The sequence below is a fragment of the Vanellus vanellus genome (genome assembly GCF_965231255.1).
Source record: "Vanellus vanellus genome assembly, chromosome: 5".
NCBI classification, from domain to species: Eukaryota; Metazoa; Chordata; class Aves; order Charadriiformes; family Charadriidae; genus Vanellus; species Vanellus vanellus.
In genome coordinates, this window is record NC_138910.1 from 39,460,599 (window position 1) to 39,472,687 (window position 12,089).

Here is a 12,089-nt window from a genome sequence, read left to right on the forward strand (position 1 = left end):
TCTGAATCTTCTGGCTTCTGCTCATTTAAGATATAGTATCTAACCTTATTTACATTTTGATATGTTATTAATAATGTGTTGTACTTTACATAGCGATATTTTCTCAGCCTCAAATAGTGTTTGTGTTCCTTAAACCACTTTTTAAAGGCTAGAACTGAAGTGAATGGTTGATTGTCTGGTTTTAGCTGGGCCAATCTCAGTAGAAAAATCAAGCCCTCATACTTTAATACCAGGAGGCTGGGTACAGCCACTTCCAGATTCGAAACCACTCTGTTCTAAATCTGATTCAGCAAAGTGAAGCATGAAGACACACTTTAAACCCAGGGGGATCATCAGGTTAAGTATGTTGCTGAATCAAAGGTTTCACACCTAATCCTGACTTCTTATCAGAAGGGATACTAATAATGCATGGTTATATTCTGTCTGAGTAACAATGGCAGGAATAGAGTCCAGAATGGAAACTTTGCTAATCCTTCTTCTGCCATGGCATGAGTAAAGACAGCTCTTGTTACCGCTGTAGTTATCCTAACAGCCCATAGGCTGAGTGATGTATTTTAGAAATTCAGATGAACAATTAGTTATATCGCACTCATTGGTTTCTTTGACTTAATTGGTGGTGAGAATTTGGGGGCTACTGGGGAAACAGAATAGAAAATGGAAAGTCCTTGTGTTAAATCTGTGATTTTCACATGCAGAGTTCAGATGACAGGCAGCCTAGGGGAGAAACTGTTTATAAACCTGCTCAGCGTAGGAATCTTGCCTGAATTCTTGCAAAACCATTAATTATCAGCTATTCACAAGGCTTATTAAGACTACGAAAGTGGCTTAATATTTTGCCAAATCCGGGATCCGTGGGGTAGATTGACTTGCTGACATTTAGCAATCGGTATTGCCAAGGTCAGTGGAAAGAAATTAATGCTTCATACCTTCCTCCACCTCAACTGAATGTCTTGTACTGGATTAAAAAGCACATTTATCAGAAAAATATCGGTGTACTTAGAGCTCGTTGATGCACTGGTGTTGTCAGGGCCATCCATCATTCAATACCATCTTCATTTGCAATGAATATCTAACCCACAGTCATTTTTGGGAGAGGCATACCTGTAAAACACTTTCAGCTCTCATCTTACAGCATAAACATGGCTTTTCTGGGGAGATAGTTTTTTTTAGTTTGTTTTGGTTTTTTCCCTAAGGAAAATTCAGTTCCACAATGACTAAAATGGGCTGGATACCAGCAGTCCTTTGACACACTCAAATATAAAATGTTCAGAGCTGAAAGTGTTATGCAAAAGCAGTCCTGTTGAGCTATGTCCTTAGTGTTTACTGTTGGTGTTGATGTCACCTCCTTTTTCCATCTCCAAAAAGAAGAACCAGTAGAGAGTCCGATGGCTGTGGAAGTGAAACCTGCTGCTCTTCCTGGGAAGCAAATGGGGAAAGAGCATGGGCCCATTGAGCCTTCGGACCAGGCAAAGGGCCTCTGGGAGGCTCAGTCGGATTCTGCTTTGGAAACGAAAGTGTGTCGCGAAGACAAAGTGCCAAGTGTGGCATCCAGCAGGGAGAGTGTAACTGTTGTGGCAGAAACGCCTCTGAAAGACACATCCCCTTCCTTGGCTAAGGAAGGTGTGTCCTTAGGTTTGCATGTGTTTGCTGCCGGTGAATCCTTCTCCAGCTTTCTCCAGTGCTTTCCAAGGCTGTTTCATTTCCTGTTCTTCCAATTTATTAGTATGACTGCTCTTATTATGCTTGAAGAGTGTGTAGCAGATAATATGATTGCATAGGTGCTGTATGACAACATGGTTTCCCACCGCTGTGGCTGATTCCTGATTTTTTACTTTGCCATGATAAAATATGCTTTGCAGCTAAGCTGATTCCTCTGCGTAAGCCTTTTTCCCTCATCTCAGATGTGTTTGCCAGTCACATTGCTAATCTATGTATATTTTTTTCTTTTTGGTGCAGAGATTCATCTGCTTTGCTTTCAAAAAGTAGATTTATTGACTTTGACTATGACATAAAGAGGCTTAAACTGTAGAAATGTTTTCATTTGCAGTGTGCAGGTTTTTTGTTTGTGGCTTTTTTTTTGTGTGTGTGTGCTTCAGTGCATTCTGGTTTAGCTTTCCTAAAGTTATTTGCTTCTTATGTCATATCCTTGCCATTCATTGCAGTCCACCCCTCCTCTCCTTGATCATTGCCAGAACTCTGATTTTTTGTGTCTTACCTTATTACAAATGTTTAACCCTGCTGGAGTGCCTTCATCAGGCAAAACCTCCATCACTTCCACTGGGATGTTTGCCTTCATAGTGAAGTTTAGGATTGGGTGCATAGGGTGAAGTTCTGATCTGCTTACTGAACAAAGTGTTTACTGCAATCTATTGTCTTTCAGTATGTAAGAACTAGGCTTCAAGATTTTCCTTTTAATGGTATTTCTTCTCAGCCAGTGCAACAAAGTGTAAAGACACATTATATGGAGTAGTGATATACCCATTCAATACCTAGCTAAGAAATGCTGTCTTTGGGAGGCTGGTGTTGTGGCTGGCCCGGCTAATGAATATTAAATACCTTTGGCAGTCAGAATGTGTTTTGATGCCATTGGTATTGTTCATTTGTACTACAGCAAGAGGCACAGTAGGATACATAAAGTCAGTATCTAGCTATTTAATTTCTGTGAAATGAGGATGATATCAGCTCAATGGCCATGTTTTTATACTTCATAGAGTTTGCAAGTAAGTTACCAAATGTAAAAACACAAAGGAACAAAATTACTGTAGTTGTAGACCTATGTTTTTTCTACCTGTAGAGTTTAGAACAGCAGTTGCTTTTTGAATAAATGTTAACATGTGCAAATATTTCAAGAGTGGCCAATACTTTGATAGTAATTGTTCTAAAAAATTCAGATTCGTCAGTGCAAAAAGATGGCTCCATGGGCTTAAAATTAGACATGGGGAGAATCAGAGTTAGCCCAATGCTTACAACAAGCTTTTAGAAAAACTCATAAAACTTTTTTTACAGATTACTGCAGAAAGTTCTGCCACATTCTGTAGTATCTCTCTTCATATTTTCCATAATAGGAAGATTTCCATATGATAGGAATCATTATTTTCCATGGGATATTAAAAAAATAATAATCTATTAATGATTAACAGAGTCTGTATAAAAAAAAACTTAACTAGGCATTACTCCCTAAAAATATAGTGGCAGACTGTAAGAGTAGCATCTTTAGTTTCAAATTAACTTAATTAGGGCCTGATCTACAGTCATTGAAACATGCCAAGTATTCTTTGACTTCAGTTACAGCTGAAGATGGCTGGCCATTTTGAAGACCAGACCTTCAAGATCTAGGACTATTAATAGCTCTGTTGCTGATTTACACATACCGGTTTCATGACGGCAGTGAGACTTTTGTCATTTGCAAAACAGTAAATATCAAAATTTGGTACAATTAAAAAAACATGGCCTCTTCTGACACTTGCAAAACCTTTTATATGCATTGTTTCTTTAGTGTAGGCTGCATGTAGAAGAAAAAAGTAAAATAGATATAGAAATGTGTAACTACGTATGTTTTAAATGTCAGCAACACACAAAGGTACTACTGATTGGACTTAATCTTGCAGACTTTACTAACTCAAAACTAACACAAGTTACAGAGTCCAGGAAAGCATACTTATGAAGTGAGGATTGCTTGTGGTTTTACTGTTGTATACAAACCATGAAGATGAAAAATTCACATGAAATCATCTCATTTCAGTGGTCACATATTTATATGTGTACAACTCACATTTTCACTATAAAACTTCATATACTGAAAGGAAACTAGGGTTTAACACTTTAAAGCAGATTTCTAGGTGGATGGCCTTGCTGCATGTTTGCATCTTTCTCCCTCTCCTTTCCATCATTCATACCGAGATGTTGTTCTAAGCCACATGACTGCCTGCCTGTAAGTGCTTTAAATAATTTTGTTATAAAACCCAAACAAACTACTTCAGATTTACTTACAGCCACGAAGATGGAATTCCGTGTCCAGGAGGGCGCACGCCCTTTCGCAGCAGAACCATTAGACACAAAGCAAGATGAATCTGTGAAAGACAGTATGACTGGTGAGCAACTTAAACATGATGCCTTAGTTCCACAGCCAGCAAAACCAGAGTCTATAGATAAAAAGGATTCACAGAGCAAAGACAAAGAAAACATGCCTTCACCCCTATCAGAACAGATCTTGGAAACTGATTCACAAAAGAAAGGGGAAGCCAATTTTGCAGAACCCGCTGCCAAGTCTTCTGCTTCTCAAGAACAAAAGGACTTGTCCTCTGAACTGCCTAAAGGGAGCAAAACAGAAGAAAGGACTGCAGAAGTGCCCTCATCATCCAACCAAGTTATGTTTATGAAATTTAAAGATGACCTTAAAGATGTCCAAGATCTCGACATCAGCCATGGTGAAAGTTCTCTGTTGCCATTGGAACCCAAGGCAGAAGCAGTCAAAAGTGAACTTCCTTCAGGCCTGTCTCCTGCTGTCCCCCAGGAGCTTCTGCTCAAAGACAGTTCCAAAACAAAACTGGAACCCACCTCCCAACTGTTTGCCAAAGATCTCACTAAAGGTGAACAAATCCACAGAGACAGGACACTAGCTCTGCAAGAAGTCTCAGCAGTAACTGTAGATGGCCTGAAAACACCAAGCACCCAGAAAATCCCTGCGTGGGGGGAGGAAAAGGACATGACCAAGGATGAGAGTGATGAGGAAGAAAGGTATGACTTCTATGATAAAGGGGAGGCTCAAATATTAGATGATGGTAAATTTACGACAAAACCCGAAGTTAAGACGCTTTCCCTAGACAAAGCAGATTTTCAAAAGGGTGATGAAGCTAGAAAGTCACCTGATATTCTCAAAGCAGAAAAAGAAATTGACCAAAGTGGGCTCCCAGCAACAGTAGATGTGAAAAAGGAGGTCCAGGCAAGAACACAGGCATCCCCATCCAAGTTAAGCCATGAACTGACCCTTGAGAAAACACCAGAGCACCCTGATACCACTCAGTTATCCAGAATAACAGAGAAAGCCCCTGAGGCACCAAGTTTAACCACTGATAAGGCTCCTACTCTAGAATCTTCTCAAGAGAAAGATGTTAAAAGAGATGCCAAGGAGGATAAGACAAGTGTTTCAGCTCCTCATCAAATAAAAGAAGAGGAGGACAGATCAGGAATGTCGAAGTATTTTGAAACCTCTGCTCTGAAAGAGGAAGCCTTCAAAGCAGATGCTCTGAAACAAGGCAGTGATTACTATGAGCTAAGTGACACTAAAGAGAGCGTGTATGAGCCTTATCAGACAGATCGTCTAATACCTGAAGACAAAGAGGAAGAGGAGGAAGAATTACAGACAGAATTGAATCAGCAGCAGAGTGGACCTGCTCATGAAATAGGGTACAGTACCTTGGCTCAGAGCTTTACATCAGACAAATCTGAAGAACCAAGTTCCCCAACAGAAAGAATGTTCACTATTGACCCCAAAGTCTATGGGGATAAGAGAGAACTCCACAGTAAAAATAAAGATGACCTAACTCTGAGCAGGAGCTTGGGACTTGGCGGGAGATCTGCAATTGAACAGAGGAGTATGTCCATTAACTTGCCCATGTCCTGCCTGGATTCAATAGCTCTAGGATTTAGCTTTGGTCGTGCACATGATCTTTCTCCCCTTGCTTCAGATATTCTAACTAACACTAGTGGAAGTATGGATGAAGGTGATGACTACTTGCCAGCAACCACACCAGCACTGGAGAAGGCCCCCTGCTTCCCCATTGATAGTAGAGAGGAAGATGAGCACATTGAAGAAGAAAAAGCAATGACAGAAGAAAAAGTCCAGCCTGAGACCTTGGTTGAATCACCTTTCTTGGCCAAAGAATATTACAAAAATGGGGCTGTCCTGGCTCCTGACCTGCCTGAAATGTTAGACTTGGCAGGGACAAGATCTAGATTAGCCTCCGTGAGTGCAGATGCTGAGATGGCACAAAAGAAGTCAGTTCCTTCTGACACTGTTTTGGAAGACAGCAGCACAGGCCTACCACCTGTGACAGACGAAAACCACGTAACTCTAAAAGCTGAAAGTCAACTAGAAGACTTGGGCTATTGCGTTTTCAATAAGTACACAGTCCCACTCCCTTCTCCAGTTCAGGACAGTGAGAATTTAACTAGTGAAACATGTCCCTTTTATGAAGGCACAGATGAAAAACTGAGACGTGGTCTGGCTCCCGACCTATCTTTAATAGAAGTGAAGCTGGCAGCAGCTGAGAAATCAAAAGAAGAATTCCTCAGTGAAAAAGACTTAGGACAGCATGCCACTGGTGAGTCCATTCTGGCAAGGGACTTTGAGCAGGAGAAAAAAGAGAAGCTGGATACGGTGCTAGAAAAAGGTGAAGATCAAGTTGACTCTAAAGACATCTATCACATTAAAGGTGCAGAGCCAGACAAGACAAGACCTGAGGCAATCTTAGAAATGAAAGAAGAAAGTGTGGCTGATAAAGTTCATGTAACCGATGATACCAGGTATGACAGAATATCAGCTTCAGAGATAGCAAGAGAAAAGGATGCTGTTTCTTTATTGATGGAGAAGGAGGAGAAGATTCTTAGCGTTGTTCCTGAAATAGCTGAGATAGAAGCTCCAATAAAACCAGATTACAATGCTATAAAGCACGATTTGGAAGTGGCTGCAAGGAGAGCTGACCAAGAATATCAGAGTCAGTTAGATACTAAGGTTAGTGAGGTTGTTTTTCTCCCTTCAGGGAAGGACAAAGCCTCTGTTAAAAGAGCAGAGCCTGAATCCAAAGACACTCAACAGAAAGATCAGACCATCTTGTCCAGAGAAGCAAAGGATGCAGATGTACTTTCCAAGACTGAGCCTAGTTATGGGAAGGACAGCACCAAACTGTCTGAAACAGAAATTAAGGAAAAAGTAACTAAGCCTGATCTGGTACATCAAGAGGCAGTTGATAAAGAGGAATCTTATGAATCTAGTGGTGAGCATGATCAAGCCCAAGAAAGTTTGAATGGAGAATCCTTAAAACCAGAGGATATCAAAGCAGAACCTCTAAAACCTCCTGTGTCTCATGAAGAGATGCCTGCACAGTTACCAGCAAAAGAGCTTTCTATGGAGCTTCTCCTTCCAAAAGCTGAGCCTCTCCATGAAGAGCCTGCTGAGATTCAGATGGAGAGCATACCACAGCCTGCAGAAGGAACTGAAAAGATTCCTGATACAGCTGTGAAACCTATGGAAGTCCAAAATCTGCTGCCATATGAAGTGGAAGCTGGGGCCACAATAGGGGAAGAACATGAGGAAGAAGAGGTAGAAGTAGGTCAAGAAGAAAAAGAAGAGGATAAACAGCATCTTATATCAGAAAGGCCCCCAGAAATAGACTTTGGGAAACCTACTGCTGAAGAAATGCTAGCCAAGGGTAGCCCAGAAGCACTGCCTGAACTGAAAGGCATTATTGAATCAGTGGTGACAGTAGAGGATGACTTTATCACAGTGGTGCAGACAACAGTTGATGAGGGTGAATCTGCTTCTCACAGTGTGCGCTTTGCTGCTACTCAGCAGGAAGACATCGAAACAGGGGACTCCCAGGCTGAAGAGGAGCTGGAGGTTGAAGAAGTGGCTGACATTCAAGTTGAGCCCAAGGAGGGCTCCCCAGAAGCTCCTGCTTCACCCCAGAGAGAAGAAATCCTGCTCACCGACTACAAGACAGAGACATGTGATGATTACAAAGATGAAACAACAATCGATGACTCCATCATGGACACAGACAGTCTCTGGGCAGATACTCAAGGTGTGCATTATCCTTTCTGTTTTGTCTGTTAAATATGTTTGCTTCCAAATCATAACGATCAAAAAACAAAATTATTATAGTTGTAATAGTAATCTCAGCATGTTTCAGAAAAATGGTAAAATAGTCTGCCTTTTTTTATTAATCCATCTGCTCTGTCTTCAACTATTTTTCCCTGCTCCACTGCAGTAATGTTAACATTTGTTACTAATCTTTTGTTTGTTGTTATAATTTGCTCTGATCCTACAGATGATGATAGGAGCATCATGACTGAACAGTTAGAGACTGTTCCTAAAGAGGAGAAGGCAGAGAGAGAATTGCGAAGATCATCTCTTGATAAGCATAAAAAAGAGAAACCTTTTAAAACTGGGAGAGGCAGGATTTCTACTCCTGAAAGGAAAATAGCTAAAAAGGAACCTAGCACACTCTCCAGAGATGAAGTGAGAAGGAAAAAAGGTTCATTTAACACTCCCTATTACGTTTTATTTTGTTTGGTTTTTTTGTTGGGTTTTTTTTTTTTTTTTACTATTGTACAGTACTATCTGGTTACTCTGTTTAGATGATGTGCACCTTAACAGTATTAACAGTAGTACTTTTTAATGAGACATTGTACAGCTATATGAAAAGCCATGTGCAAGGCTCACTGCTCCACTGGTCCCGTTTCAATAGTAGGCATCCCCACTGATCACTGCATAACACATCTGATATTAATGTACCAGTGCTCCCCCTCTTCCAACTCAGGGTTTGTTCACTCCAGTAGAAGCGACGCATTGGGATGGAGTTGTGGAGCAGTGGGCCTGCCACTTGATGTATTGTCATATGAAACTGTTTGCTGGTTTTTTCCTGATTCTATGTTTTTGTGTTTTCTTGTCCATAGCAGTGTATAAGAAAGCTGAACTTGCTAAAAAAACTGAAGTTCAGGCCCACTCTCCCTCCAGGAAAATCATTTTAAAACCTGCTATCAAATATACTAGACCAACTCATCTCTCCTGTGTTAAACGGAAGCAGACAGGTGACTGCGTTCTGTTCAGTTATGCAATGTGGCTGGCAAACATAGACTTTTTTTTTTTTTTTAAATCTCATGGCTGTAGCAGCTTCTCTATTTTTTTATTTTTTCCTCCAAGAATATCAGTCTTCACAAATAGTATTGCTTTTTTAGTGTTTTGTATCATTTTTCTTTTCTTCTTTCATTCCTGGTATTTGTTTGTTCATTTAATGGAGGCCATGATCATGTATGCTTGTCATTGCTTGGACCTCCAAGTGCTGTGGTTGTAACTTGGCATCGTGTTTATAGTGTGGTGTTGTAGGAATCTCTACTCATTTTTTTTTAATTACACTTTTTTTTGTGTTGTTTTTTTTTTTTCTGGTGGGAAAACGTTGACAGCTTAAACCATGGTATGCATTTCCATTATTTTGCTTTTTTACTCTCATGCATAATAAGAAGTGTTTCAGAATTATATTTTGTTGATTGATGTTATCTGCATTGACACTTCCCAATCTGTCACTGATGTTTATGCTGTACAGTCAAAATCCACAGGGGGAATCCAGCCACATGCAGCCTGAAGCTGAGAGAGAAGAAATCTGGGCTCACACTACGAATGCATTCCAAGCAAAAATCTTAAGATTTGGTAGAGGAAGATGAAAGGATTAAACAAATTATTCCTGTTACAGCTTGATAGGTGTATCATTATTCAGGGGACCAAAAAGAACACTTTCAGCATTTTCATCATATTACTTGTTGTTACTGTGAGTTCAGCGTGGAAAGATGAACATCTTGACTTTTCTGTTGATCTTAGGAAAAAAAAATATCCTGGAAGAGGCCAGGTAATATAGCTACATGTTGCAGTGAAGTTGTTCATCAGTAAAACTAGGGCTGTTAAGAGAAGAACTACGCACAGCAATGCAAAGCTACACAGGCCTCTTCTCATGGCTTAGAAATTAAGAACAGGACCTATTACCCATCCTATAGTTAAACAGTGCAATACCAGAAGTGTTCCTAAGAAGTTGTTCCCATCCAGTTTTGCACCAGTGAGTCACTCCTATTCTCAATTTAGACCAGTCTCAGTATGAAGATCTGACTAGTGAAAATACAATAAAAGGATAGTTATGTGAGGATAGCTTTAATGTTGTGCCCCACCTGTATAAAGTGGGTATTGTCTCCTGGTTGTATTCCATTAGGACAACCAAACTAGATACTCCATCCCATTGCCTTGCTCCTGTGAGAGAATCTGGTGCTTTTACTTTTCCCCCTCATGAGAAATGGAGCAAGGGAAGAAAAGGCTGATCCAGGCCCCCCTGTGTTGCAGTGGTGGCTTCTCCTCAGTTTGTAGTGTCTGGGCTGTGCTAACTTGCACTCTGGATCAGAACTACCCAAGAGAGAGGAATCTTAAAAAAGGATTAAAGCAGCTCTTCTTGCTACCTTGTGCTGTTTGCTGAAGCACCGCTTGATCAGCTTGGAAGTTATGACCCATAATTCACATATTCTTTCAAAGGACCCAGGAGGTTCAATAAGCAGTGGAAATGAGAGAAAAAAAGTGATGGCTTTGTAGTGTTCTCAACTTTGTCTACACTTCTACAGCCATGTGGTCAGTGTTGTCTTGCCCTCAGGTACTCTACCACTAACTGCTCTGAACTCTTCTGACCTGTAGCATCCTGGAGAGGCCTGAGTCATACCAATAGACTTGCAAAAGGAAATCTGCCCAGTGCCTTAAATGAGTGCTGTCTGGCAACTGTCAGAGCTTTTTCTCTCTCAATCCAATACATAGTGAGGCAGATGTATTAGGCAAAGTGTAAAATGTAATACAAAAATGACCTCCCAGTACATTTAAATCCTGAGATGGAGAGCAACCAAAATGACGGTCCCAGGTTGATCATAATATTTTCAGTATTGTAGTTTGAACTGCTCTAAAGCAGAGGAGCTTGAACCACACCACAAAGTGAACAAAAATATCTCTTAGAATGTTTCACCATACTTGGTGTTGCTGGAAAATTTACAGTATCCCTTATTTTCTTCTACCTTACCTTTTTATACTAACTGATGGGACTTGAGGGTAGGCCATGAGAAAGAATGCAGTGCTATGTGATATCCTAAGAGTGTAAATGGCTGTGTGTTAACCTACATATCCCTGAGCCTGAACCAGTCATCCAGCACTTTCCAGGATCTGGAATTTAGTGGGACATTGTCTCTTGCCTGTTTTCCTTTTATGTAAAATATAGCACCATTTCTTGAAGCCAGTTTCAACTGTCAGTGTGTCCTATTTGGAATGGTCTTGTCAGCTTTAGTGATACCTGGCCAGTGGGGCCCCACCAAAAGTCCCTTGCAGCGTCATCTATACAGATCGAGTGTATTGGAGTCAGTTAGAACCTCCATGTTGCATTTACTGTGACTTTAAAATGAAACATGTCCAGTCATAAGATACAAGTGTCTACAAAAATTAAGTTAATATTTGCTCATATTTTCTGTGTAGTGGCCCAGGAAATGACATCTTTCCTCTATTTCCCCTCAATCCCAGAAAAAAAATCCCATCTCACTGTAAAGCACTGGCAAATACTGGTCACTTACAGTGCCAAATCTGCAAGGGAGGAACTGCTTTTTCAGAGACTCATCCTTGTAATTTGAAAAAGAAATTGCATGGCCAACTCTGAGGAAAGAGTTGTGAAGTCTGCCTGCACTGGTGTAGTTCCATGAATGAAATTCCAGTCTGACTTGCGTTTTGTTGGTGGCTGTGAGATGTCACTGCAGTTGTGCCATCAGAGGAGTGTTTATGCTGGCAAGGCCAGGACAATTACCTGGCTATGAGTGCGAGTTCTGTTCCTTGTCTTCAATTCTGGGGTGACCCCCTGAGGTAAAACATGTTTGTTGTGTATTTAAACTGACAGGAGAGCCTGTAGAGATCTTTTGTTCAGATGGAGAAGTTGTGGTGCTTTCAGGTAAGTCAGCATGAGCAGCGCAGCTATTCTTTCCACTTCATAGTGGTGGGTTCATAGTGGTCAGGGTTCAACACCAAAGGAAGGAGGAAAGAAGCTATTTGTGATTATTTAGAAGAGGTGCAAAACAGACCAAAACCAGCCATAACAGAAGTGGTAAAATGTGATGCAGGAGGGCTGTGCTGTACTTATGCCTCTTGCAAATTCAGAATAACTGAAGTAAGCAGTTATATATTCTTTTCCTCCTCAGAAGTTTTCTCTCCTACTCCTTCAATTTAAAAAAAAAAAAAAAAAACAAAAAACAAAAAACCAGCAATGAAATTATATTCAGAGAGCAGAACTAGAGTGCAAAGTGTGGCAGAA

General features: G+C 40.6%; 1 protein-coding gene across 1 annotated transcript in view; it reads left to right on the forward strand.

Annotated features, from left to right (window-relative positions):
• Window positions 1-12,089, forward strand: part of MAP2 (microtubule associated protein 2) — a gene marked incomplete at both ends in the record, with an annotated part of 67,337 nt that overhangs the window by 29,385 nt on the left and 25,863 nt on the right. The window contains 4 exons of the mRNA XM_082484003.1: window positions 1,366-1,620; window positions 3,981-7,802; window positions 8,049-8,255; window positions 8,677-8,811. Of these exons, the coding sequence (XP_082340129.1) occupies window positions 1,366-1,620; window positions 3,981-7,802; window positions 8,049-8,255; window positions 8,677-8,811 (4,419 nt within the window). The remainder of the gene's footprint in view (window positions 1-1,365; window positions 1,621-3,980; window positions 7,803-8,048; window positions 8,256-8,676; window positions 8,812-12,089) is intronic.